Source organism: Equus quagga, chromosome 2 (genome assembly GCF_021613505.1).
Source record: "Equus quagga isolate Etosha38 chromosome 2, UCLA_HA_Equagga_1.0, whole genome shotgun sequence".
Taxonomy (NCBI): Eukaryota; Metazoa; Chordata; class Mammalia; order Perissodactyla; family Equidae; genus Equus; species Equus quagga.
This window is the reverse complement of record NC_060268.1, coordinates 32,780,158-32,807,444: the sequence shown is the minus strand read 5'-3', so window position 1 is coordinate 32,807,444 and position 27,287 is coordinate 32,780,158. Positions and strand designations below refer to the sequence as shown.

The 27,287-nt window shown below is 42.0% G+C and overlaps 1 protein-coding gene across 3 annotated transcripts in view; it reads left to right on the top strand.

Annotated features, from left to right (window-relative positions):
* LOC124236260 (rho GTPase-activating protein 11A-like) overlaps positions 1–27,287 on the top strand; it is an 80,178-nt gene that overhangs the window by 14,003 nt on the left and 38,888 nt on the right. For 2 of the 3 annotated variants that reach the window (XM_046655115.1, XM_046655114.1), the window contains exons 9-12: positions 2,395–2,524; positions 3,029–3,137; positions 4,944–5,082; positions 5,493–7,358. In XM_046655115.1, the coding sequence (XP_046511071.1) occupies positions 2,395–2,524; positions 3,029–3,137; positions 4,944–5,082; positions 5,493–7,078 (1,964 nt within the window). In that variant the 3' untranslated portion in view covers positions 7,079–7,358. Of the gene's footprint in view, positions 1–2,394; positions 2,525–3,028; positions 3,138–4,943; positions 5,083–5,492; positions 7,359–12,248; positions 12,482–27,287 lie in introns of those variants that run through there. The other variant, XM_046655116.1, reaches the window with a different exon arrangement.

Genomic DNA, 27,287 nt, shown 5'->3' with positions numbered 1-27,287 from the left:
GAGAGTTTGGGCTTCTGTGGATAGCACTGGTGCTATCTGAGCACTGGTGCTCAGGTTTAGTGTGATGAGACATCCTGAATTCTACTTTAGTTACCTCCCGATCTGTAGATAGGACTGTACTGCTGTCTTCTGTTGAGTTGAGTTTGCCAGAGTTTGAGCTTCTCTGAATCCAAAGTGAGGGTGTTAACATTGGAGTAACCATTGCGGATTGTTGTTTGGGGAGGCAGGAGTGGGTATTTTTAAAGTTTTATACTCAAGTAGCATTTTTTAAATGAAAACTTTGTTTGTGCTGTTCCTTGTGGCATGGTTTCCAGATCCCTTACTAGCCCAGCCATTTTCTTCCGAATGGACTCTGAGTGCCTAATGTGGCCCACCAGAGCCTGCAGAGAAAAATATAATATAATCCTGCTCATTTGGATGCCAGACTTTTGTTAGCATGGTCTTAGATTGAGTTGGCTCCTTTATCATGTTGGCTCAGATAAACCTTTTGGTCAACCCAAAATGAAATGAAACCCTAACTAAGCCCAGAGTCTCCCATCTCATGTTTCTCTCACATTTAGTCAAAATGCGAGTTGATCTCTGATGCTTTTAGATTTTTATTGATTTCAGACAATGTTAAGAGTTTCATTTTGAATTCATTATCTGGGTTATGATCTTCTTCCCAAAATCCTCTCTTTTGTTTCTATTACCCAAAAGGTTTATATTTTCCTTGTTTATTTTATTAAAAAGTTGAACAAAATAGCAACTTGTTCTCTATATGGCCTTCCACAGGTTCTCTACAGTTCACTAAAGCGTAACAATAAGAACGCTGACGCTATGTCTATGGTTCGTTCACTGTTCAGAGGTTGGAGACTTAAACTCCTTTGAAGTAACTTAGCGTTTTCTTAATATTTAAAGTCTTTTCCTCTTTGGAGGACTATGTCGAAATGTCACATATGAATTGTAGTTCTACCTGCCTTTGTTTATTAGCATTACCACATCTTCCCTAACATCTGTTGATTCCTTTGTTCCAAGCTCCCCAAAAAGAGGTTAAACTTTCTTGTGTTACTGTACCATTACTATGACCCTACTTAACCAGTGAATTTTTTAATTAAAAAAATTAATAAGTTCAACATCAGAAATCCTATTACTTGAATTCACCGTTTTTCTTTGACCCTACTTTCTCAGCCAGAATTCAATACATTTAATCTACAAAATTGAAAATGGGTTGGTTTGTAAGTTTGGATTATAACAGATATGATGCTTTTTTAAATGTATAATGGCAACAATATTAATCTATAATCCATAAAGTACTTATTTATAATTGTTTTCTTATATGTGTCATAACTGTGCGTTATTCTGTATATTCTGGCTGCGCCTCCTTGTAACCACTGCTGCATTTTCAGGATGACTAGCCTGCATCCCTAGGATAAAGCCGCCTGTGTCTCATTGGATGTATTATGTTGCCTCCAAAACTTTCTTTAGCCAAATGCACCCAAAAGTCACTGGAATGGTTGTATTATTTTCTGGTTTTGTAACTGAAAAATATTGGTTGTCTCTGTTTGGGGACTTAGGTGAATTCTTTACTAATAGCAACGATGAGTTGAGAGGGTTTATATTTAAGAGTACCTGAGCATGATTCAAATATAAGTCAAATGTATATCGAGTCTTTGTTCATAACTAGTTTATATTTTTCCTAATTTTTTATTGTAGTCGGTTTCATAAGATAGTATTAAATACCCTAAAACAAAATGAGCTCCTGTAACCACCAGTTGTTAGAATGGAACATAGCAGTAGCCAAGTGGTTAGGCATGAGTTATAGATAATTAATTTTTGTTTGTTTGTCAAAAATATGGGACAAATTACACTCCAGAGTCAGGTGGACGGCAGTTGGCTAGCAGCTGCATACTGGATACTGAGATTCTGAGCTGAATTGTTTTTCAATAGTTCATTGTTGATAATGGCATTAATCTTATGTACCAGGTGCCATGCTGGACATTTTATATACATTACAGTAATATTTATATCCACCATGGAAGTCCATTCTCAGAGCCTAAAGCCATTTAGTAGGTGGTGGGACAAACTCAAGTCTGTCTCGCTCTTTCTCCAATCTGCAACAGTGCACACTCCTCCCTTGAATTATTAAAAGAGTTTAAAGCAAAACTCTAATATGAAAGTAATGTTTAACCTGACCTTTAATAGGCAAGTAAAAAGTAAGGAATTGATTTTTTTTTTCCTTTTTTTTTTTTTAGCTGAGTTGGGTTATTTGGCTCCCAAAATTTCTAACCAGAAATGATATGATTTTGTTGTTGCTTTGGGGTAAAAATTAAGACTTTAAATCTAATTGCTATTAATCCTTTATACTTTGAAAAGAAAGGAAGTATGTGTGGTATATTACATGTGATTTTTTTATAGTTCACTGTGATACAAGCCCAGAAGGGTCATCTCAGAGCTCACTCTCTCCTGTAGCCGTCAGTGGAAACCATTTGATCAGTACAGATGTGCTGAGGCGAAGTAAAAGGATTGCAAGCAAAAAGGTTTGCAGGTAATTTACCCAGGACATTTCATTTTCACTAGATAGATATAGGTATATATAGTTCAGAAAATATTTTGTTTGTCTTTCTATTGAGAATCATATTTGAATCATAATTTTAAAAAATCTCCTCTGCTTTTATAGTCTTATTAGTCAAATGCCCTTTATACATCTTCCAGAGAAAGATTCCTAATTTGAGTCCACTTTGCTTGCTTAAAATCCTATTTTATGTTGATGTGTATAATTTTAAAATTTCCTGTTAATTTAAAAAGCTAGCCTATTCTAATAATTCTAGTTTATAGGTGACTAACTGTTGTGATAAAAAGGAAAGATGATTTTTATATGCAAAACAAGAGTGTTCATATATGGTGTCTTAAAGCTTAACTGATTTTAGAAAATTATTACTCCATTCAATTACTAGCAAGGTGATTTGCTCTGGACTTTCAAATTTAATTTTTCAAGAATTTCTCCAGTTTTTATGCTGTAAACTGACTTTTTTAATTTCACTCTTCTTAGGGTGGAATCAGGAAAAGCAGGTTGCTTCTCTCCTAAAATCAGTCGTAAAGAAAAGGTTCGAAGATCTCTTCGCTTGAAATTTAGTCTGGGGAAAAGTAGCAAAGATGTAGTAAGTGTCTTTCACCATTTCATTGATGTTCACACGAGCATAGAGCTGTAGACTTGATGCTAAAAGACCCTCTCAGTCCTGCCTCTCCTCTGTCTACTGTCCCATTCTCTACTCTTTATACCAAACTCTTATACTTGAGTTGCTGTCTCCAGTTCCTCCTTTTTTATTCTGCTTAAATCGATTCCAGTGAGGCTTTCATCCCCAACACCCTCATTAGGTCACCCATGAATTCAACATTGCTCAAACCAGTAGACAAATATGAGTCCTTGTTAGACTTGACCTGGCTGACCATTGCTCTTTTTTGGCATACTTTCTTTCACTGCTTCAAGGACACTTTACTTTCATGATTTGCTTCCTTCTTCACTGGTTACTTTTCTAATTCCTTTACATTGGAATACCCAAGCTTTGTCCTTGGACTTCTCTTTTCTCTCTGCACTCACTCAAGGTGATCATCAGCTTTAATCATCATACACTATTTACTTAAGACTTCCAAGTTTGTATCTCCAGCCCAGAAGGCTCTCCTGAACAACCTGACTGATTCCTAACATCTACCTACTTGACTTCCCCACTTGGATGTCAATCCAATAGATGTCTCAAGTGTAACCTGTCCCAGATAGAGTTCCCAAGATGCATTTCTTCACTGCCGCTGTTTCTCCGCTCCTCCCCCTCACTCCTAACCACACTTCCGCCTTCAGTCTTCACCATCTCAGTTATGGCAGCTCATTCTTCAAGTCTCTTAGGCCAAAAACTATTCAGCCATTCTGGACCCCTCACTTCTGCTCTCAGGCCCTGTCTAAACCATTAAGGAATCCTGTCATACCTCTGCTTTCAGAGCATATCCAGACTGACCAGTTTTCACGGTATTACATCTCGAACCTTCTCTAAGTTCTGTCAACTCAAACTTGGTTTGCTGCACTAAGCTCCTACTAGAGGGCTACCTGCTTCTACCTTGCTGCACTACTGTAGCCAAAATTATCCTTTTAAAACCCAAGGTAAGTCATGTCACTCCTCTGCTCAGAATCTACCAGTGACTCCTCATTTCACTCTGAAAACAACCAGAGTTCTTACGTTGACCTGCAACGCTCCCCATGATCTGTACCTGGCCCACCTGTCTGAGCCCTCCTGCCACTCCCCCTTCTGTCCACTCTTGCCTCCTTGTTATTTGTCGAATGTGCCAGACCTGGCTTCAGCCTTAGACTGGCATTTTCCTCTCACTAGAAAGTTCTTCCCCCTTATGCCTTCATGACTCTCACCCTCATTTTTCTTTACTCACAAATCATCTTCTTCTGATCACTCTGTTTAGTAATACCCTACCCTTCACTACTCCATATCCATCTTACCCTGCTTCCCTTTCTCCACAGCATTATCACCTTGTACATTGTATATTATACAATATAATCTACTGTTTATCTTGTTCTGGTCAAAATTCCCCATCTAGAATGTAAATTCCATGAAGGTAAGATTTTGGTCTGTTTTGTTTTGCTTTTCTTTTACTTTTGTGAACAGGCCCTGGCACAGAGCCAGCACAAATTTTTTTTCCTTTTTTTTTGTAATGAATATATGGGGCTTTTATTTTAGATCATAAAATATCAACTAATAGCCAAGTCAGATGCTTGCTGTTTTCATCAGCATGCATGCAAGTATATTTGTGTTTGCTATAAAATTGTTTCTCAATTAGATGTATCATTCTTATTAGCTGTAGAGGATTCTGATAACTATAAAAAATTTAAAACTTTGTCTTAATATCTTGAATTAACTAGGTTTATTTCTTAACCAAAACTTTTTCAATTTTTCTTTTCTGTACAGAATGGGTGTTCTGGTGTCAATAGATGTGAAAATGTTGGTCGACGACTTGCAAATCAACAAAATTTAAAAAATAGGATTGAATCTGTAAAAACAGGTCTGCTTTTTAGCCCAGATATTGATGAAAGATTAACAAAGAAAGGTACGTTTACATGATGTTATTAGAGTATTACCCCAAAGGTCTACTTTAGTTGCTTCTTAAATAAATTTTTTTCCCAGCTTTATTGAGATCAAATTGACATACAACCTTTAGTTGCTTATTTAATGATAAAATATATTGAGTAACTTACTATTCTAGAAATTTAAAATTTGTGTTTGAATAGTGAAAATATTTGAATTGGCAATGTATTTTTCTGTGAACAGTTGGAGGATGCTTATAAATGTAAATATGAAAATGTTTGATGTTTTTATATTAAAAATTATTTCTTTCAACACAAATCTTTAATTTATTGGAATTAAATGCTTAGTACCTTTATTTGCCACGTATTTGGACAATATTGCAAAAGTAAGTCAAATATAAATGATTAAAAACACTGAACTGCTTTATTTTAGGTTCAAAAAAGATCAGTAAGTCTGAGGAAAACTTATTAACTCCAGAGCGACTAGATAGAACAAGTTACCGGATGTCTTGGACAGGACCTAGTAATTCAAGTTTTCAAGAAATAGAGGCAAATGAAGCTTCTCCAATAGAAGGAAATCTTGAGGTGGAAAACTCTTCTTTGGAGTCTGACAGTACGGTTGAAAAGTCACCTGTTAGTTCATATGAACTCACCCCTTCTAATGTACACAGTAACCAAAATAGCAACACAACTGGAAGTTCTCTTAGTGGGGATGAAAATAACTTGACCACAGAGACCTTGGTGAAAATTCAGAAAGCATTTTCTGAATCGGGAGGTAATCTTCATTCATTGATAAATCACAGGCAGTCATCAATAACTAATGTGGGGAAAGTAAAATTAAATGAAACGTCTTCTATGGAATATAGCCCAGAGAAAAACCTACTTGAAACTAATGATTTGACTGTGATAGAATCAAATGAACACTACACTAGTAAAGATGAAAATAGTTTTTCAGAAAGAGACTTCTCATCACATCCAACTCAAAAATTGGATAAAGAAGCAACTATGAAATGTTACTCAACTCAGATGAAGATGGAACATGAAAAAAGCATTCATTCAAATATACCAAAAGATCATTTAAGCAAAGAAGAATTGCCCAGTAATGAAGAAATAAAGAAACAACAGTCCCCAAGGGATAAACGAAATACTGAATTAAAGGCGAACGAGGATCTGATTGAAGAGAACTTACAGACATGCACAGCTTATAGGGAGGACACGGCTAACGCCTCTTCCTCCGAGCAGAGTACATGCAACATAACAAACTTGTCAAAACCTAGAGTTGTGAGAATTGTTAAACAGCAATCACTCGTGGAAACACGTGATAAAATGGTTTCTGAAAGTTTACAAATGACAGAGCAGGGGAAGGTTTCAGACCACATACAGTGGTTTAACAAGCTTTCTTTACATGAACCGAATAAGACAAAAGTAAAGTCACCTCTTAAGTTTCAGCGAACGCCTGTCCGTCAGTCTGTCAGAAGAATTAATTCTTTGCTGGAGTATGGCAGACAACCTGTAAGGCATAAACTGGCAAGTGTCGGTGACGCCACTTCTCCTCTGGTTAAATCAGTGAGCTGTGACAGCGCTCTTTCCTCTTGTGTAGAAAGTACAAAGTCAAAAGATTCCTCTATTTCATGTCCCAAATCAGGTCCTCAAGAACAGAAGTCGGCATCGTGCAAACAGTCAAATGCTGATGCAGTCTCAAAATCAAGCTTGGAGTTAACTTCTAAATCTTTCTCACAGATGAAGAGGCTCCCGGACTCCGTGAATGCTTCTCTTGGGTCTACCAGAGTTTGTCAACAGGAAGTGAAATCGGATGGCCAAATTAAGGTTCCCTTGGATGATCTGACAAATCATAATATATTAAAATCTGTCATAAATAATAATATGGGCTTTTCTGGGATAAATAACAGGATCCTTAGGAAACCTTCAGAAAGAGAAAGAATCTGGTATAAAGGGTCTCCAAAAAATCCTATTGGAAAAGCTCAACTATTGCCAACAAGTAAACCTGTGGACTTGTAATTGCTAGGAGTTGTCGTTAATGTAAATAAAATTAGCAATTGGTGACATGACTTGCAAGGTAATCCACATGTCAGTCTGTAGCTCAGGATTATTGCTGTGCGTATCTATCCAAGCAACTTGGATTCTTATGCTTACATAAATGACTTTGTTCTTCTTAATTATGGCAATACTTAAACTTTTTAATTTTATTTTGATCTCTTAAAGCAGAGTTTACGCTTTTTTAAAGAAATTGTTGACTGAGTTTATAAGAAATTAATTTTGAGGGGGAGGTAGTGGGAGATTAGCCCTGAGCTAACATCTGCTGCCAGTCCTCCTCTTTTTGCTGAGGAAGATTGACCCTGAGCTAACATCCGTGCCCATCTTCCTCTATTTTATATGTGGGACGCCTGCCACAACATGGCTTGACAAGTGGTGCGTAGGTCCGCGCCTGGGATCCGAACCGGCAAACCCTGGCCACCGAAGTGGAGTGCGCAAACTTAACTACTATGCCACCCAGCCAGCGCCTATAAGAAATTAATTTTTGAAAATTGAATGAATTTTATTTTTTAAGTGTGATAGGAAGAGTGGAATGAGTTGTGCCTAATGCCCTGTTTTTCCTCTTAAGTCATAAGGTTTCTACAAGAAATTTCTAATGCATAAAGGGAAGAGATAAGCCCTGCAAATCGTATTTCTTGAGTTACGTTTATGTTCACTGTCTTTACTAAAACCCCTAGATAGTAATATGCTCCAATAGCATCTTCATCCTTTCTTCCTATTTGGCGCAGTGTAATTGTTTGTCTTGCCTGTAGGTGTGTACAGTGTGTTCACTGAATAAGCATAATGGTGATCAGAGTGACTCACGTGTGCTCATGTAGTGTGATGCTGTAGAAGTAACTGATGACTTTGAAGCCATACCATATTGTTTAAGTTAATTTGCACAAATACATTTGTGTCTGTTTTGTCCAATATAGAATTTAAAATTATGTAAGGAGGAATAATTAAGCTTGGAAAATTCTAATCATGGTGATTTTCTTATATGCAGATGCTTGATTTTAGAATTTGAAATAGTCGCACCTCTGTACATTTACCTTGGATTCTTATAAAAAGCCTATGATGGTTTTGTCTTATGTGTAAATGTTATTTATTTAGCATAGACATTAAAGACAACTTTCTGGAAAATGACTGCCTGAGACTCTAATGAAATTCAAAATACCTTTTAGAATTTGTTCCAGTTTGTCAAGCACGTCTATCTAAATTTTGTATTTTAAATTGTTAGAAATCACAAATCTTGAAGGAAAGAATAATATCAACAATAGAGGATATTTGCTGAAGTTTTAGAGGAGGAGTGTGCAGGCAGAATCAACCACTAAAGAGAGTTGTGTGGGTCAGTTGTCAGAATGCCACATTCGGATGTTGGCAGACTAGAAGAGCCCTGCACACCAACTCAGAGCCATCAGACTCACAGCGTGTGTCTAGATGAGGAACTCAGAGGCACCAGATGTTTGCTTTACCAAGTTATGCTTGATAGCAGTACATCTGTTTCATTTCAAAGCTCTTTCCTGTTTCTATATTTATTACCTAGGAATCAGCCTTTTCTCAGAACTAGAAAGTATTTGACTTACATAAAGACTGTGAAAATCTGTTGATTTTCAGGTTTTCAGATCTGAAACAATCATGTTTATCTGACATCGAAATAGGTTTGTAATATAGACTGGATATGAGTTTCAGATATTTATAGTATTTCTAATAGTAAGTACAGACAGAAAATATTCATAAACTCTGAAATTATGTTGCCTGGTTCAAAGCAATTTTTTAAACTTTTAAAAATGCATTAATGTCATTTTATATCCGGGGGTTGGGCGACATGTTGAATTGGAGGACTAATTCAGTAAGAAGGCATAGGAGACTAACTGTACACATCACCTGAATTAGAGGCTTTTCTAAGAGATGAATCAGTAATCAACATGAAAGATATTAAAAAAAACAAAACCCACGTCACTCCCATTTTTGTTAATGAAAGCTTCAATACAGAGTATAGGACTGAAAGTGAATAGTTTAGAGTGGTAGTAATTGGAGAATTAGGAAAGTTGAGTTTCAGACTTGATTTAACCTCTGTTTTCATTTTATACAAAATGGGGATAATAATGCTACTAACCTCATGGGAATATTTGATCAAATGATATACAAACATACTTAAAATTGTCTTGGACATGTGCAGTAACTTAAGGATTATTTTCACTTTGTTCTTACAAGTAAGTAAAGATCTAATGTTAATGTGATTGTTAGGAGCAACAAACTACAATTACATAGAACTTAGTAGGTTGCTTGGCAACATTCTATAATCACTAACAATTTATAAGGATTTTGATAATCATCAAGCCCAGGATATATATGATAGATGTTTTTAAAATAGCAAATTTCATCTGAAGCATAAACATTTTGGTGTATTTCGGTCAAATTTTCATTCAACACAAAAGCAGTAAATTGTAATGACTTCTCCATTTTTCGAAGTACAAAATGAAGGTAACTGAACAATGTTAAAATTCAGAATTGAAAAACAAACCCTCAGTATGCATGAATAATAAATACTAAACCCCAGCATGGTCTTTGAGCCTGGAATCAATAGACAGTATTTGTCCTGTTGATTTACCGTGCACTGAAACAAAAAGCTGGAAACCAGGGTATCCGTGGAAGAAAAGGTGCTGGAAGGAGCGTTGGTTCCCAAGCTAAAGGCCACATGTCTCCTGAACGAATTTTGTGGGCCCCTCTTCACTGCACAAAATTACCACAGATGATGGATTTGCTGCGTAGAGCCAGGGCAGAGACCTGGCTTCTAACCTCACCAAGTTAGTTATTCTCAGACCCCCAGTCTTGATGAAAGAAATTTGCAGTACTATATTTACTGTATGGTTTACATTTCAATTTTTGTATTTGAACAAAATTCAAATGTTCAAGATTGCTCTATGAATCTTTAACAAAAAAATTTGAGTCTACTTGGATAAATTTCTGCAGTGTGCCAGGAGTATGGTTTCTTTTCAGGCCAAAGGAATTCTGCTTGATAGTTGATGTGGAAATTTAGAAAAAACACTCAGAACTAATATTCTTAGAGGTTTTCACGTGCTTTTGCTGTATCACTTTGATAGAAGTTTCTAGCATCTTATATTAAATATCCCCATAGTTTTCCTGCTCAATGAAAGGGCTCCTGAAAACCCTTATGATATACCCTATCACTGCCATCATTACAAGTTCTCCGAACCTCTTCATCTTTTGTTTGTCTGTCCTACCATTGCCCCATTGCCTCTTCCTTCTTCAAGCTAAAACTCAAAAAAATAGCTGGAAGGTGGCAAAATTAACAGTGTGCTAGTAGGGGCGAAGGACAGAAGTGGATATGGCACATTGTTTAGATAATTGCTTGAGAAAAGGTGACTTAATTCCACAGAAATCGCTAGACGGAGAGGGTCTCTAGGAGACGCGTACCTGGAATGTGTGGGTTGAACGCTGCCTGACAAGGCACCAGCATCTCGCTTGCATTCTAGGGAGTCCGGGCAAGGCGGCCTCCACCTGCTGAAGGAGGGGCCGGGGCGGAGCTAAGATGGGATGCGGAGGGAGGTGACGCAAGAGCGATCCCGAGCGCCCCGCACCCCGCCCGCCCCCCACCAAGGCCCAGACTGCAGCAGGCTCCTCTGGCTGCCCCTCGGTGAGTCCTGCGCTGATGCCCGCTCGACCTCCTGATGCCGCCCGAGACAAGCGGGTTTTTCTTCGGGATCGGGAGTGGGGGAGGGCATCCTGCTGAAATCCTTGAGCTGGAGGCTGGGGGCAGACAAAGGATGGTTGCGGGATTAGGAGGTTCGGCTCTAAATCAGAGGGAAAGAGTACTGAGGAAGGAGATTGGGTAGCTGTAAATCTGGTGTGGGCTGGGGGTGTAAATGAAACAGGAAGACATCCTGCGTTCAGAGCGGACGAGGGAAAGATGGAGATGACTGGAGAAGCTGGTGTCTGCCTCCGGCCTTTTCCGTCAGAATTGCAGGCTTTGCTGTCTCAGCTCTTTGGGGAACAAGGTTATATATCCAGGAGTGGCCAGAAAAACCCTGTTCTTTATAGGAAAAGAAATTTGGAGTTATGAATATTTCCGTTTCAGGGAAGAAAATGCATGCCCCGCCCCCCCCCCCAAGAATGATCAAAAAGGATTTGCACGGCCGCTGCCTGCAGCGTCCCTCCTAAAGAGGGTCAACAGCTGCAGAGGGAAGCGGCATGAATATTTGTCCCCTTGTTCTGCAGGCTTCTGGTTCCATAGAAGCCAACATTTAGGACAGGCTGACTGCAGACTAGTTTTCTCCTTCACCTGTTCTGTCTTCCCTGTCATCACTACCGCTTCCCCAAATTCTAACCCCCAGGACCATCAGGCAATGTTGTCAATATAACTGCGATATAGGGGGCTCTGTGCCTGGCATCGTTCTGATCCTTCCTGCATGTGCTCCCACACTTATCCTCGCCACAACCCTGTAAGACAGATGCTTTTCTCATCCCGTTTTTGCAGAGGAGGAAGCTGAGGCATTTGGCCAGGATCACCCAGTTATTACATGGTCAACAAGCCTACCTCGTCTCTCCCAGATGCAGAGCAGGCCTGAGTGGCATGTACTTTCAGCCCCGCTCAGGATCTCAAACGTATTAGATGTTTCTAAGCTAAGATGTTCCCTTCCACCGCTCCTAACCTGCTGTGACTTTTCACCGTTTGCAGCTTCCTAACTCCTTCCTGTGAGCCTTTCCTCCCCGAGACTGGGAACACTCAGGCTGTCCCCTTCTCTGTCTCTTTCTCAAAATTGAAGCACATTTTTGCTGTTTGTTTGTTTTAGTAAGAAGGCGATAGTGCTGGGTTTAGGGGTAATGCAGAACTTTCAGGGAGCTGCAAGGAAGATAAAAAATGAGTGAGAACTGCCATTCCAGTCTAGCCTTCCCAAGAACGCAAGCCAGAGGGCATTGGCTATCTCGGACTGTTTTGTTTCTTTAATACCATCCCACAGCAGATGTCCTGCCTGGAGTGGTCACCTGAAACAAAAACAAACCCTTAAGGATTTGTCCTCACAGTCCTTTTCTGGGTGGTCCTTGAGTCACTCCCTGGAGTGACTGCATGATTACATCGTCAAATTACCAATTGTGGCCAATCGATATATGTTTGGTCTCTTTCCTGCAGGTTAAAAATGGTCTCCAGGATGGTCTCTACCATGCTGTCTGGCCTAGTGTTTTGGTTGACATTTGGATTTACCCCAACATCTGCTTATAGCCCGAGGACCCCTGACCGGGTCTCAGAAACAGATATCCAGAGGCTACTCCACGGCGTTATGGAGCAGTTGGGCATTGCCAGGCCACGGGTAGAGTATCCAGCTCACCAGGCCATGAATCTTGTGGGCCCACAGAGCATCGAAGGTACTTACTGTGTTCTGCCAGTTTGAGACTTCCGTTAGCATTTAAAATTATTAACACATATTGAAGAAGCTCTACTTCCTCTGTTTTCCCTTTCTTCTTTTTCTGCGTTGTATCTACATACAAACATCCGTGTGAGAGTCTAAGTCCCATGAGATCAGGGACATTACCATCTAATTCACAGCCAGAGCCCTAGTGTCTGGCACAGTCTGGTACATGAATATTTACTGAGTGAATAAAGGAGCATCTAGTGTTATCCCTGAAGGATGGTTAGAACCCAGACCCCACATCTTCGCCCGTACTGATCTTCGGGAAATTGTGTCCCCCAGCTGGCTGCCTCGTTGAGCCACTGCCAGCCAGTACCTGTAAAACGTAGGACCTGCGGGATCCTCAAAACATAGGACCTGCGGGATCTGATTTGATTCTTACGAATGACACCATAGAAACCCAAAGGGATCCAAACGAGATACTGACATTGAGTTTATGTCAAAAACTTTAAAAAAATATTTAAAAATATAACAAATGTTAATTAAATTGTTTTTGTGTGGCAAGATCATTTTCCTCCAAGATTTTTCTAAGCCTCTGGCAATGTGGTTGTAATACTTTTCTTAGAAAGCAGTACTCTGTTGTTCAATGATTTATTTATGGAGAGAATCTGAATCTGGCTCTTACTAGCTGGTGGCGAGCAGCTCTTAGGAGCAGCTGCCTTATTTCCACGCCTGGCTTTGTGTCCTCTCTGATTCTGAAGGATCTCTTCCTCCGCTGAGGTGGAGCCCTAGGGCAATAGCATGGTTAGTTTAGGTTAAACACAAGGCAGCACTTGAGGTATTTGCCTACGGGAATGAGTCCTAAGGAAAAACGTGAATTCTTTCTCTGAGTTTTGTCAAAACACACACCCAGCAAATGCTATTTCTTGTAGATTGATTATGCATAATTTTGCCTGTGTCTATAATTTCCTAAAAATGCTGTCTACCTTTGGGTCCTGTGAATGCCATGGATATTGTTGATATGTGATTCTCGTTTCTGTCTTGATACCCATAGTTTTAAGCCATCGAGTAAAACTAGCTCTGTGGGACTGTGGTCTGTTTAGGTTGGCGTTTGAGTCCAGGAACGGATTAACACAGGTGATGTGAGTCAGCGAGCGTACGAACCTCGCACAGGGCTTGAATCAGAGCAGATCAGACAGGGCTTCACACCACCGCTTTTATGGAGACTCGAAACCCTTCCCGGCACCTGCCTCCTGTTGTTTCAAGCTCCCCTGTCCATTTCAGACCAGCTCCTTGGAGACAGTCAACACCTGCCCTTTTGATGCAGGAAGTGCTTGGTTAGTCACCCAGCTGCTGTCATGGAGAAGGCTTTCCGAGTTTCCATTAATACCTGCAGCCTGATCATCTGTGTGGAAAAGAAATAGCAACTCCCTGGGCATTAAAAGCCTGTGTTTATCGCCAGCCTCATTTTCTTCACTGGGTCTCCAACTATTTAGCGCCTGCCCTGTGCCAGCCATTGTGCAGGAGCCTGGGGCAGCTCTGCCCTAGGGGATTCTCAGTCCTGGGGTGGGAGCGAGAGGGGAGGTTGTTACAGTGCGTCAAGGCAAGAGTTTTAGTAGATGTACAGAGAAGCTGCTGCTCTGGAAGCAAAGAATCGGAGTAATTTATTCTGCTTGGGAGTGGCTGGGGGTGGCTGTAAGGAAATGCTGCTTTGAAGAAGCAACGTTTGACCTGAGTTTCAAAGTTTGAATAGGAATTCATCAGGGAAGAGCCAATGAAAAGGCATGGGGGTATGCAAGAGCATGGATTATGACACTTTCCAATTAAAAACTCTGTTTTCATCATTACCCTTGGGGTGATGTGCGGTCATTGCCACGTTAGGTCTCCTCTAACAGTGTCTGTGGAAGGGAGGAATATTGGCTTGTGTTTTAGTTTTCCATTACTGTGTAACAGACAGCATCTTAATGCAGTACCCAGGAGCGTTGTAACACAATATCCATGTATTATCTCATGGTTTCCTTTGGTCAGGAGTTGGGCATGGGCTTGCTGAGCCCTCTGCTCAGAGTCTGATCAGGCTGAAATCAAGGTGTTGACCAGGTGCTGGCCAGGTGCCATAGTGGTTAAGTTTGTGTGCTTCAGTTTGGTGGCCCGGGGTTTGCAGCTTTGGATCCTGGGAGCAGACCTAGTACCACTCGTCAAGATACACCGTGGCAGCATCTCACATAAAATAGAGGAAGATTGTCGCAGGTGTTAGCTCAGCGACAATGTTCCTCGAGCAAAAAGAGGAAGATTGGCAACAGATGTTAGCTCAGGGCCAGTATTCCTCACACACAAAAAAAGGTGTTAACTAGAAATGCAATCTCAGCTGGAGCTTGGAGGGGGGTTCCTCTTCCAAACTCATTAAGGTTATTGGCAGAATTCAGTTTCCTGCTGTTGTGGGACCGAGGTCCCCTTTTTCTTGCTGGCTGTCAGCTGGGGTCCCTCTCAGCTCTTAGAGGCCACCCTCAGGTTGTAAGCCACATGGCCCTCTCACAACATGGCAGCTTACTTCGTCAAAGCCAGAGGAAGAATACCCCTTTAGTCTCCTAATTATAATGTATAATTATGGGAGTGACTCTCGCATCACCTTTGTCATTTATCAAGGGGGCACTATCCCATTAGATTCACAGCTTCCACCCACACTCAAATGCAGAGGGTTCTGCAGGGCATGTACACTAGGGTGGGAATCTTGGGGGTCACATTAGAGTTCTGCCTGTTACGGCTTGGATGAAAACTAACAGAGAGAAAGTAGTCCAAAGACTTTGGGGAAAAAAGAAACAAAATAAGAAACTTGGATTTTTCCCAGTCCTGAACCTTGGCATTTAATTTGTTGAGTGGTCTAATACTTATTTATGTGAGTGTAGCATCATTTCCACTCGTCTGTTTGTTTGCATTGTCTCTGCTCAGACATTCACTCCTGCTGATTCCCAGGCTTCTGACAGATGGAAGCAGTATCTTCTATAGCCCTTCCAACATTTATTTTAGGATTTTATTGTGAAGGACCAATTTAGAAAAACTTTCCTCTAATTTTTATAAAAAGAATATACGTAATACACGAATTCTGATGTGACTTTTAACACACATTTAACATAGACTGTTCCCAAAGATGCCCGGATTTAAGTGCCAGCTCCATCATTTATTAGAGATGCGACCTTGAGCAAATTACTTAACTTCTCTAAGTTTCCGCTTAGCTGGGGGGTAGGATTTAAATTTACTCACGTGCAAGCAGGTAATATTCCAGATCAGAGAAGCAAAAATAAAGTTTCAGCCTTCATGACTGCACTGCTGTGAAATCATTTCTGAAGAATCATCATCACCTTAGATGACAATTACTGGACACTACGATCCTTACAGGCTAACACGTGGCATGTAGAAGACAATTTTCTCTTATTCTGTCTAGTCTGTAATTAATTGTGTGATTTTGAGGTTAATCTCATTATTGAAGATGTATATTAGCTCTCAAACATAGGATTATAAACTAGCTTTTTAGTATAGGAGGTAGTATCAGTACAAATTACTATTAGGTTACTGAGATCATATATCCCGTTGAAAAAAATTCCTCCTTTGATTCCATATCTCTTCCAGTTACTGTTCGATTTTTCTGCTCTCCGTCCCAGCATCCTTTCGACACATGCTAATTGTACGTCCTTACCTCCCGTTCTGTCCTGGTCCATTGTTGTCCACTGTTCCCACCACTCACTTTCCAGGTCAACAAGTATTTCTTGAATGCCAGGTGCTGGTTCAGGTACTGAGGAAATAAACATGAACCTCGAAGAGTGGCGGGGCACAGGAGACATAGTCTCTAAATAAACAGATAAGTAAAATATATGTCAAATGGCTGTAAGTACTGTAAAAATGTAAAGCAGAGGAGGGGGATCGAGGAAAGAACTGAAATAGGGGTAGGGGGCTCCTCACTGGGAAGGTAAGCAAAAATCTGAGGGCTGAGAGAGTGAGCTGTGTGATGTTTGAAGAGGTTCCAGGCAGAGACAATGCGAGTGCAGAAGCCGTACAGTGGGGCAAGGAGCTAGTGTGGGGAAGCCCAAGACTCAGGAGAGTAGGAGATGAGACTGGGGTAATGGCAGGAAGCGGGGTAGGAGGTTGAGTGCGTGGAGGCAGATTGCATCATAGAGTCGTATGGTCCTGTAATGACTTTGGCTTTTCTTCTGAATGTGTGTCTGAAGCCGTTAGAGTCTTTGTACAGAGTGATGTGTTCAGCCTTGCTTCAAAAAGGATCCCTCCAACTGCTGGGTTGGAAACATTCCTGTCGGGAGGGAGGCCTGGAGTCAGGGAGATTAGATAGGAGGTTATTGTCATCATTCAGGTGAGATGTGAACAAGCATGATAGCTAGAGAAGTGGTCAGACATGGGCAGATTGTGGATATATTTTGATGTTAGGGCCAACAGGATTTGCTGGTGTGTTGGAGGTAGGAACTGAAAGAAAGAGAGAATTGAGGGTGACACCAAGGTTTTGGCCTGAGGAACTGGAGAGGAACAGTTTTCTACAAGAGGAGCAAACTGAGGATCTTCAGGGGAAGATCTCAAGTTCGGTTTTGTGCATGTTAATTTTGAGATGCCTTTTGGACTGTTCTTGTCAAGGCCAACAACTTCCATGCCAAATTCACCACATTCTGCCTTCATCCTACTCACCCTCTGCAGCATTCAGCACACTTGACCATGCCCTGCTTAAAACCCTTTTCGTTGGTTTCTTGGTTTTGGGGCCGAGGTGTCGAGACATGCCGAGATGGCACACTTTGGGCTTTCCTCATTTCCCTTTTTGCTTTAACCATTTCTTCACAGTTTTGTCTGCAGGTTCCTCCTGTTCCCCTAGTCCAGACTTTAATTCTTGAGTTCTCCAGGGCTCAGTGCTGGATCCACTTCTCTTATTCTTCTCAATTCTCCCTCTAGATGACCTCATTCATTGTCTTGACTCCAAATACCATTTCTTGGCTGATATCTCCAATATTTGTATTTTCAAGCCAAACTTCTTTCTTGTGTATCTATAGGCTTAATGGATTGCTTTATTACCATGTGCCAATCGTAATTTCTCTGCCACCACCTTCCTCAACCTGTTTATATCAATCTTTTCTATCTGAATGACCAGTGCCATCACTTGGCTATACATGCAAGCTAAAAACCTGGAAGTCATCCTTGATTTTCTCCATCACAGATCAAACCAAAATTATAAGCAATTTATTTCATTTCTGTTTCTAAAATACATCTGTCGTTTGCCTGTCCTCTCTTCTCTTTAGTCCCATTCCAAACACCCTTCTCCAAGATGCCGTGGAGTCGGGCATGGATTTCTAAGATTGTCAGCTCACTGGTCTTCCTGCTTCTACTCTTGCTTTCCTTCAAATTGTTTTCTGTGGGAAAGGCGGAGTTAAAATTTAAAAATAAATAAGTCAGATCAATGTCAATCCCATGGTTAAAATTCAGTCAGTGGCTTCCCATTGCACCTAGATAAAAATAACACTTCTTGCCACGACCTGGAAGGATCATGTCCCCTGTATGCCCTCCCGCTTCCTTTCTCACCCACCCTGGCCTCCCTTCGGTCCTTCAGTCACCCCGGGTCACACCAGTCTCTTCCTACCTCCTGTCTTTCACACGGCTTGTCCTTCCCACTCTGGGTAGCTATATCCTCCTCTTCAGGTCTCAGTTTCAAATCACCTCCTCAGAGAGGCCTGCCCTGACTGCCCTATCTGAGGAGCCCCATTCTCTGTCACAGTGTCCTTTTGTTTTTTTAAGCTCCATAGCATTTTTTGTAATTTATGTTTAATATTTGTTTCCTTGCTTATTGTCTGCCTCCCCACTGGAATCTAAGCTCCACGAGGCTATGTCTGTTTTATTTACTGATTTATTCCAAGACACATAGTAGGCACTTAGTACATATTTGAAGACTGAACATATAATCTCAGGGAAAAGTAAATATATCTGGAGACAATAGGTATGTAAGCACTATATGACATCCAGATCTGTTGAGACTCTTTTCAGTTCAAGGAAAATATTCCATTTCTATTCTGTACTTTAAAAAAATCTACCTAGAAGTTTTTGCCAAGAGCTCAGTGACGTGTGCTCAGCAAAACGTCTATTTCCTTTGACTGTGATCCCCGTGGGGCAAGGTCTGTGCCCTTGGTACAGCTGCCTATTGAGAACTGACTTTTTGCAGTTCTGGAACGAAACCAGCAGGGGGCAGACTAGACTGGAAGTCCTGCCTATCAGAGGATTCCTGAAACCTGGTGGCCAGCCTCCTGCCTGTTGATTGCTCTAAGCGGTCACTGCGGAGGAAGCATTTGCCAAAAACATCCAGGGAGGATCGGGGGTTATTTTTTACTTCTTCATAGGCACCTTAAATATGACTTGGTAAAGAGCATCTTTCAAATGTATAAATTCTTAGCCCAAAGCAAAACAAAAACACAAAGTAAAGACAAATAGGGACCAACTTGATTTATAGAGAGGAAACGTTGCTTTGATGGCAAGGAGACCCAGGGTTGAGTCTCGGCCATACTATTTATTAGCTGTGCATGATCTTGGCAACTTCTCTGAGCCTTAGTTTTCTCATGTATCAAATGCGGCTTCTGGCCCGCTCTCTTGTGTGCAGTAAGGGGGTGCTGTTGGTAACCGAATTGCAGGCTTGGCCCCTCCTCTCGCTTGGTGGATTATCGACAACACATTTTCAGTCCTTGGTAGCTTTCCCCGGTATTGTTTTTGATTACCCGGCCAGTTAGCAACACAGTGCAGATACGCTTCCAGACACCTGTATTTCAGCAGCGCCATCTTCCCCTGAGCCCAAAGTTGCTCATTGGCCCCTATGACATAGCCAAATGGCTACTGTTGTTATATTATCCCTGGAAACAAATAAAGCCACCAGCTGTCCAAGGGGTTGGTTCAGAGAGCCGTTTGCCATGGGATAGAGACTCTTGGGAGTCAGAACAGGCTCTGCCAACTGGCACTCATGTTGGCCTTGGATGAATCCAACCAGAAAATGTGCTTTAGTTTTCGGAATGTTAACAGCTTCAGGTCAAATAGTTGTTCCAGTGCCCCGGGTTCATTTTCCCCACACTTCCAGGCCAGCAGGTATCTAGCACTGTGATGACACCAGATATCGAGCCACTGACTAGATATTTATAAATGTCTGAAAAAATTTTAAACCTATATTGCCAAACATAAAAATACCCAAATTCTTTTTTATAATACTGACTTTTGGACCTCGCTTTTTTCATTTCAAAATAAAGAGAACCGAGACTATTTTCTTAACAAATATCAAGTAGAAAAAGAGTCCTTTGTAAGATAATGTCTATTTGAAGGGGCAGATCTAAGGAGCCTTTACTTAGCCCACCCTTGGCCTGCGTATAGGAGCTGCAGTGCCTCCATGTTGCCACAGGGTGACAGCAGTTGCCTCCCATTTGAAGGATGGAGCGGAGAGAGACTTAAACGTTGAACAGGACAGAGACCTCACTTGGTTTCTGGCTCTCCTCTCTCTGCAGCTGGAGGAAGGAGTGGGGCTGATCTTGACCCCAGTATCCTGCCTAAAATCTTTTTGTAGTGCATCCCCATCCTGGAGGACCCAATGAGAGCTGAGGGTTTGAAGACTGTCTTTGAGTGGCCAGGGCCTCATTTGGCCCATGTACTTTGAGGTTCCATAGGCCCACCTGAACTCAAATCCTTAAAAACGTCCCTGGGTGATTTCAGTTTTTTGTTTTGGGCAATTGCACAGATGGTGATAAGAAATTCGGAAGAAAGAGAGGGAGGGTTTGGGCTTTTTAGGGGGTAGCAGGATAGGGAGATGACAATGATGACTTATTTTTATGTTGTGTTTGTGGTACTCTGGGGCTCCCAGGAGGAGGTGTCAGAAGGTACTTAGACGTCTCTGGCAGAGGAGAGATGTGTGGGTGAAGGGAGAGATTTGGGAGTTATCCTGTGTTTGTGGTGGCTGATGCTACAGGAATGGATGAAGTGACCGTGGGCCAGTATCAGGAAGAAGAGCAGAGCATCTTAGAAAAAGGCCTGGAAGACTCGATACATAAGGGCCAGGTACAAGAAGAAGAATCTGCAGAGGAAACTGAGAAAGACTGGACATCAAGGAGAACCAGAAAGATGAAGTGTAAAGAAAACAAGGAAAGAGTGTTTCAGCAAGGGGCAGCAGTCACCATTGTCCAGATCTGCAGAGAGCACATGTGAAATAAGGACCATTGGGTGTCAAGTGTTCACTGGATACAGCACACAGAAGTCCCTGGGGGCTTTGGGCAGAGTAGCGGGGCAGAAACCACAGTGCAGGAAACAGGGAAGAAGGCACAATGTAAAAATCTGTTTCCAGATTCTCAGGTGAGGGGGAGAAGACTGAGGAATAGTTGTGGAAGGAGGTGGGAGGTGATGTAGAGATGAGGAAGGTTTTTGTTTAGGTGGTTGTTTTAAGATGGGAGAGATTTGAGCTTAAGTGCTAATTGGCCAGAACCAGGGGAGGGGGGAGTAGAAGATGTGGGATGAAGAGCAGATACCCGAGTGGTACAAGTTCCCGAGGAGGTGGGAGGGGACGAGAACTGGAGCACAGGGGGAGCCCTGGGTCTGAGGTCTCTCCTCCACGGGGAAGAAAGGGAGGAGGCAGAAGCGCATCAGGATGCAGTAAAACTCAGAGGTTTTGGCCTCAGTATTTGCGATACTTTTTACTATTTCAAGCCACTTGCTCAGAATTAAAATAAGAATACAAGAATGAAATGCAGTCAGCCTCCCAAATCTATATTCTTTGCCACCTCATACATCTCACCTCACCTATATGTTTTTTTGATATTTTAAAATATCAGACAAGACTGGTTTTAACTTTGTATGAATTGTATTAGAAAAACTCACTTTTCCTCCTGTTTCCCTTTACCATCACACTCCTACCTCACTCACAGCACTTCTGACCTCAGATGTGTGGGTTTTTTCCCACCAAGCAATTCTCTGCAGCACCAGCTGGGTGTCTTACAATTAAACTCAGCTCTGACATTGTCTACCCAGAGAGAGCATCAGAGCCCACAGGTAGGGGCTCAGTCCTGCAAGAGGGCTCCCACTCCGCTCCAGAGGCCAATCGCAAGTCCAGGTTGTCACCTGTGCGTCTGACCAATTGGGCCATGAGTCCGTGATTCCCATAACCCTCTCCTCGAGTTTGATTAGTTGGCTAGAGCGGCTCATAGAACTCAGGGAAACTCTCAGTTACATTTACCAGTTTATTAAAGGACATGATCAAGGATACAGATGAACAGCCAGATGAAAAGATACATAGAGCAGGTCTGGGAGGGTCTTGAGTGCAGGAAATTCTGTCCCCATGGAGTTGGGGAGCCTCACCCTCCCGATGTGGATGTGTTCACCCACCTGGAAGCTCTCCAAACCTCTTACTATTGGGATTTTTATGGAGGCTTCCTCACATAGGCATGATCAATCATTAACTCCATTTTCAGCTCTTCTCCCTTCTCAAGAGAATAGGAGCACAGGGCTGAAAATTCCAGGCTTCTAATCCTGGCTTGGTCTTTCTGGCAACCAGCCATCATCCGGGAGCCATCCAGGATCCTACCCAGAGTCACCTCATTAGAACTAAAGACACTGCTATCCCCCAGGAAACTCCAAGGGTTTCAAAAACCCTGCATCAGAAATGAGAGTCAAAGACCAAATATTAGAACAAAAGATGCTCCTAGTACTCTTATCGCTTAGGAAATTACAAAGATTTCAGGAGCTCTGTGCAGGAACCAGGGGCAGAGACCAATATATATTTTCTATTATCTCACATGAATATAATCTAACTAGTAGTTATTTAGCAAATATATAATAAAATTTTTATATTGACATTATATAACTCCTAGATATCTTATAAAATATAATCCAAGATCAAAGGATCAAGAGAGTGTCGTCTTTGTTTGTTTTTTTTTGCTTAATAGTAATGTTTTCGTGAGGCACAAACCAAGAACAACAATGGCCATTAATCTTAATGAGCTGTTGGGGAATGCTATGTGTACATTTTATGTGACTTTGCAACAGTGTACTATTAGAAATTAGTACAGTCACTCTGCATACACAAAATATGGAGTAATGTGAATCCCCCCAAAGTAACAATTTGTCAAGAACCGTCGTTTCAAAGTAGTGGGCTTAGTAATTGTGAACAATGCTCATTGCATTTTAGCTGATAAGTAGAAGTAGTCATCATCCTTGGTCAGGATTGTTCTCGAATTACGTGAATTTTGAATCATATGAGATCTTCAGCTCATCCCTTAAATACAATGTGACTGTCTTAGAATGGCAAAGAGGTGCACAGAAAACCCGCACAATTGCTGAGATTAAATTACCTCTATCATGACTGCTAATTGCTCTGCCAGGTGTCTGACTCTGGGACAATCATTGTGAAGAGCTCACCGCCGTACAGACTGGAGCCTCAGTGAGTCTGAGCCACGGCGTGTCTTCGTGGAACCCAGGTGTATTAGTCAGGGTTCTCCAGAGAAATAGAAATAGAACAAATTAATATATAATTATATTAATATTGATTAGTATTAGTATATGATATATAATTATTTACATTATTTGTTTCTAAATAAGTCTGTCTCTATGTAGGCTGACATATAAAACTGGGCGTGTATGTTTGTTATGGTCTCTAAAGTTCATGGAGTTCATCACTTTCTAGGAGCACAGATGGAAGCAAATCGGTAGTACATCAGAGTTACTTCTCAGTGCACCGTGATGTCACTCAGATGAATGCTGTAGTGTTACAGGGCTTTCAGGTTTGTAAAAACATAGCCATAAATTACATTGACATCATATATGACCTGGGTATCTATAAAATATCGCATCTATCTCAAAATATCGGGCTGCTGTTTGACTACTGAATATTGCTGCATAATTTTCTTCTATTGTCCTGTATCCTTTTGGAGAGAGATTTAACAGGATTTGAAATGTGCAAGCTGCCTGCATAAGATGCAGTCAAATAAAGGTGGTTAAAGTAAAAAAAAAAAAAGAGAAGGAGAGAGATTTATTTTAAGGAATTGGCTCATGCAGTCGTAGGGGCTGGAAAGCCTGAAATCTGCAGGGCTGACTGACCGGTTGGAGACCCAGGGAAGAGCGGATGTTGTGATCCTGAGTCTGAAAGTGGTCTGGAGGCAGAATTCCTTCCTTTTCGGGGGCCCTCAGTCTTTTCTCTTAAGGCCTTCGACTGATTAAACAAGTCTCACCCACATAATGGAGGGTAGTCTGCTTTACTCATTTACTCTTTACTGATTTAAATGTTAAGCACATCTAAAAAATACCTTCACAGCAGCATCTAGTATGGTGTTTGACCATGCGGTTGGGCACTACAGCCCAGCCAAGCTGGTACGTGAAATTAACCATCACACCAGAGTGGATGAGCAACACAGTAATACACTTGCCATCATGCTGCTATTTTCTAAGGAAAATGATTATAATCCACGAAAAGACAATATTTTGCTTTTGAATACGTCTTTATAGATTCTGGATCTCAGACTGTCTTCATGCTCAGTGTCATGCTTGCCCCTCACAGTCACTTCCTTGAGACAGACAAGGAGGGCAGGTATTTCTTTCACATTTTACAGATGTGGGAAGAGAAACTCAGAGAAGTGACTTATCTAGGGCTGCAGCTGGTATTTCTATGTGGGTTCAGAGCCTGAACTCGACCCTGAGCTAGTTCTCTTCTGTTCCGTCCAGCACAGCGTGCTGCTTCTTAGGCTAATTGATTGAAGTTATAGTTGTGGATGGGGTTGATCTAGACCCATTTGTGAAACAGGTTTATCTTTGAGGAGGATCCTTCCTCCTGGGCTCATTGTTGATCCTTCTTTGAATCTACAGCTTACAGACGCTTTGTGAATTGGCATTTCCAAAGACACGCTGCTTACCTGCCTAGTAGAGCACAAGGTCTGCAGGAGCAGACGTGATGTCTGCCTGCTTTATGTATCTGCAGGGCCGAGACAGGACCAGGCACATAATAGGCGCTCACGAAATAGTGGTTGAAGTAACCTCGCTGTATTTGCTCCTTTGAAACAACATTGACCTCTGAGATGCCAGCAAACGAGACTAGTGTTATTCTAGTCAAGCTCATCTAGCCTGTAATACAACCTGTAAGCGCATTTGGAGCATTTAACCCAAATAATCCAAATTCACTGACTTTTCTCACATCTGCTCACTCAGGACCTCAACTTCCTACAAAGTGCCCTAAATATTTCCAGAGATGCTAGAGCACACTCCATGTATGATCCTGAACATAGTGAGCCACCCGGTCCTCCAGCCTCCAGCCACTGAGCCATTATGACCTCAGGGAGTTCTGTTGTAATGTGTTGGGTGGAGAGGGCAAGGGGAGAGGCCCTCAGTGTACCTTGGGCCCCTAAGTCCCAGAGAGTTCTTAGGAAAACAGAGCTTTCCATTTTATTTCTCATTGTTCCTAACAACCCCTCCATCCCCGACCCCTGCTTTTCATAGGATTCACGTGAGCAGTTGGGCACAGAGATAGATCTAACTAAGCATTGGGCACCACAGGGTCTAAAACTCCCTCTCTCCCCATGGGCCGTGAAGACATGATTTATTTCTGCCTCGGGGTCCGCAAGCCAGACTCCTCTTTCCCTTAGTGTGAGCTTTTCCCCAGGCGGTGTCTCAGTTCCTCATGCAAATAGGCATCTGGCAGGTGTCCTCCCAGACATGCTGTCCTATCTGAAGCCCACAGTAGGTTCAAGGTGGAACCCTGTTCCGTGTCACCTGAGAGTGCCATCTGGAAGAAGGGTCAGGCAACAAGAAGCATGCCAATTCAGGGACGCCGCAGTGACCCATTTTTCCATGGATAATTGGCAAAGTGGGTCATGCACATGTAGGAAATGAAATAGTGGTAACTAAATTTTATATAATATTTTATGGTTTGCAAAAATACTTTCTTGTGCTCTGTCTCGTTTGATACAACATTTATAACAGGTAAAAAAGTTTAAAGTTGCCCACAATCACACAGCTTGAGATTTACTAGTCAGTTGGCAAGCCAGCTGTGTTGGGTTTGAATGTGTCTCTCCCACCAGCTGTCTTCTGTCCCCATAGACTTGTATAATCCTGGATCGTTAGCTGAGAGGCTATAATGATGCTGGCAGTCGTGGTAAACCACATGCCGATTTGGGCAGATGTTGTTTCAGGGATATGAAGCTTCAGGAAGCAAATTTTCTGACAGACTGCCCTCATGGAAAAAATTGGCACAAATACCTTGGGCACCACAGTTTGTAAAGAAAGCCATGGAAGCAGGCTGGAAGGGTTTTGCGGACCACAACTTGGCACAGCAATGAAAACTAAAGCGTGCACTTTTGACCATGATGTGCCATGTGACTGGAGTAGCGGAAGGGGTCCGTGGGATGGATGATGCGGAAGGTCGTTGTGTGGGTTGCAGGAAGAGGACCGAGGCAGGAAGCCCAAGGGTTCTAGTCCTGGCTCAGACCAGCCGTGTGGCCCTGAGTAAGTCCCTTATACACTGTGAAGTTTATTTTCCCAATCGAGTCCATCTCACAGGAAAGACATGACAGTCAAATAACGTATATAAAAGTGTTTGGGACAATGTAAAATGTTCCGCAGACGGGAAGCATCATTCTCACGATCGTTACCTCTTCCATCCCACCACAAACATTTCCAGGTGTAAATGGCTTCAGGGCTGGAAGATGGTCCTATCTATGGTCATATCCAATGTTCCCTGTTCTCTGCGTCCTCCTAGGCTCAGTCTGGGGAAACTGCCCCCCATAGTCGCATGTTCAACTTTGAAGAGACCACTCTGCCTCCGCTCTTATTAAGTGCTCTGCGCCCTATCGTGCTGACCTTAGGAGTTAGGAACGTGCGACTATAGTGAGGACGGACGCTTCCTGAAAACCCTGGTAGACAGCAACTTTTCCATACTCAATCCTATTCTATTTCTTGTCCTTGTGGCTTTGTAATGATTTTGTTTTGCCGTGAAATAGGTTATAGAAGCATCGTTAAAGTCAAGAAGGCTATTTAGTCAGCCACCAGTCCAAGAGTGAAGCCTGCTCATGTGGATGTGAGTCAGTGTAGGAAAAGCATGCAGATGAATTGCAAAGCGTGCTGCCCTCAGTGGTTCGAGAGCAGACTCTCTGCTGGCATGTCAGGCAGGCCGTGATCAATGCCGTTCCCCTGAACCATGCATCCTACCAAAACAGCATCTAACATATTTCCATTTTTAATTATTGGATGCCTACTACATGCCAAGAACTGTGGCTTTGCTGTGTTTTAAAACCAACGAACATGGATCTAATTTATTTCCATAAGATCTTTGTAAAATAGGTAAGATTTAGGCATTATCTTCTTTTAACCTGTTCGTAAAGGTTAAACTCTGACCAGAGGCATTGAGTAATTTTACAGAAAATCAGGATGGACAGGATGGGACTGCTTTTTCCCTTACTCCTCACCTCCCTGGCTGCATTTTCCACTGGTGCGTCAGTCTAGAGGCATCCAGAGGTGTAAGAACGACAGAACACAAGAAAGATCAGAATGGTGCACTGTGTTTTCACACATCACCTCACTCTGGTGAGGTGGGCCAGTGATATGGGTGAGATACAAGCTGATACCCGAGGAGCTGCGCAGAAGAGGAACAGGGCCCAGTTTCTCTTACTGTGACTTGCAGCCCTTGTTTAAGGAACCTGAAGTCTAGGCCAGGGAAAGGGACATAAAAATTGAAATGCATGTCTGCAACATGCTGGGATAGAAGCTGAGAGCCAGGATGTGGATCAGACAGTCACCGCAAAAGGAGTTCTGGGTGGGGGTAAGGCGTTGACCCCCAGAAA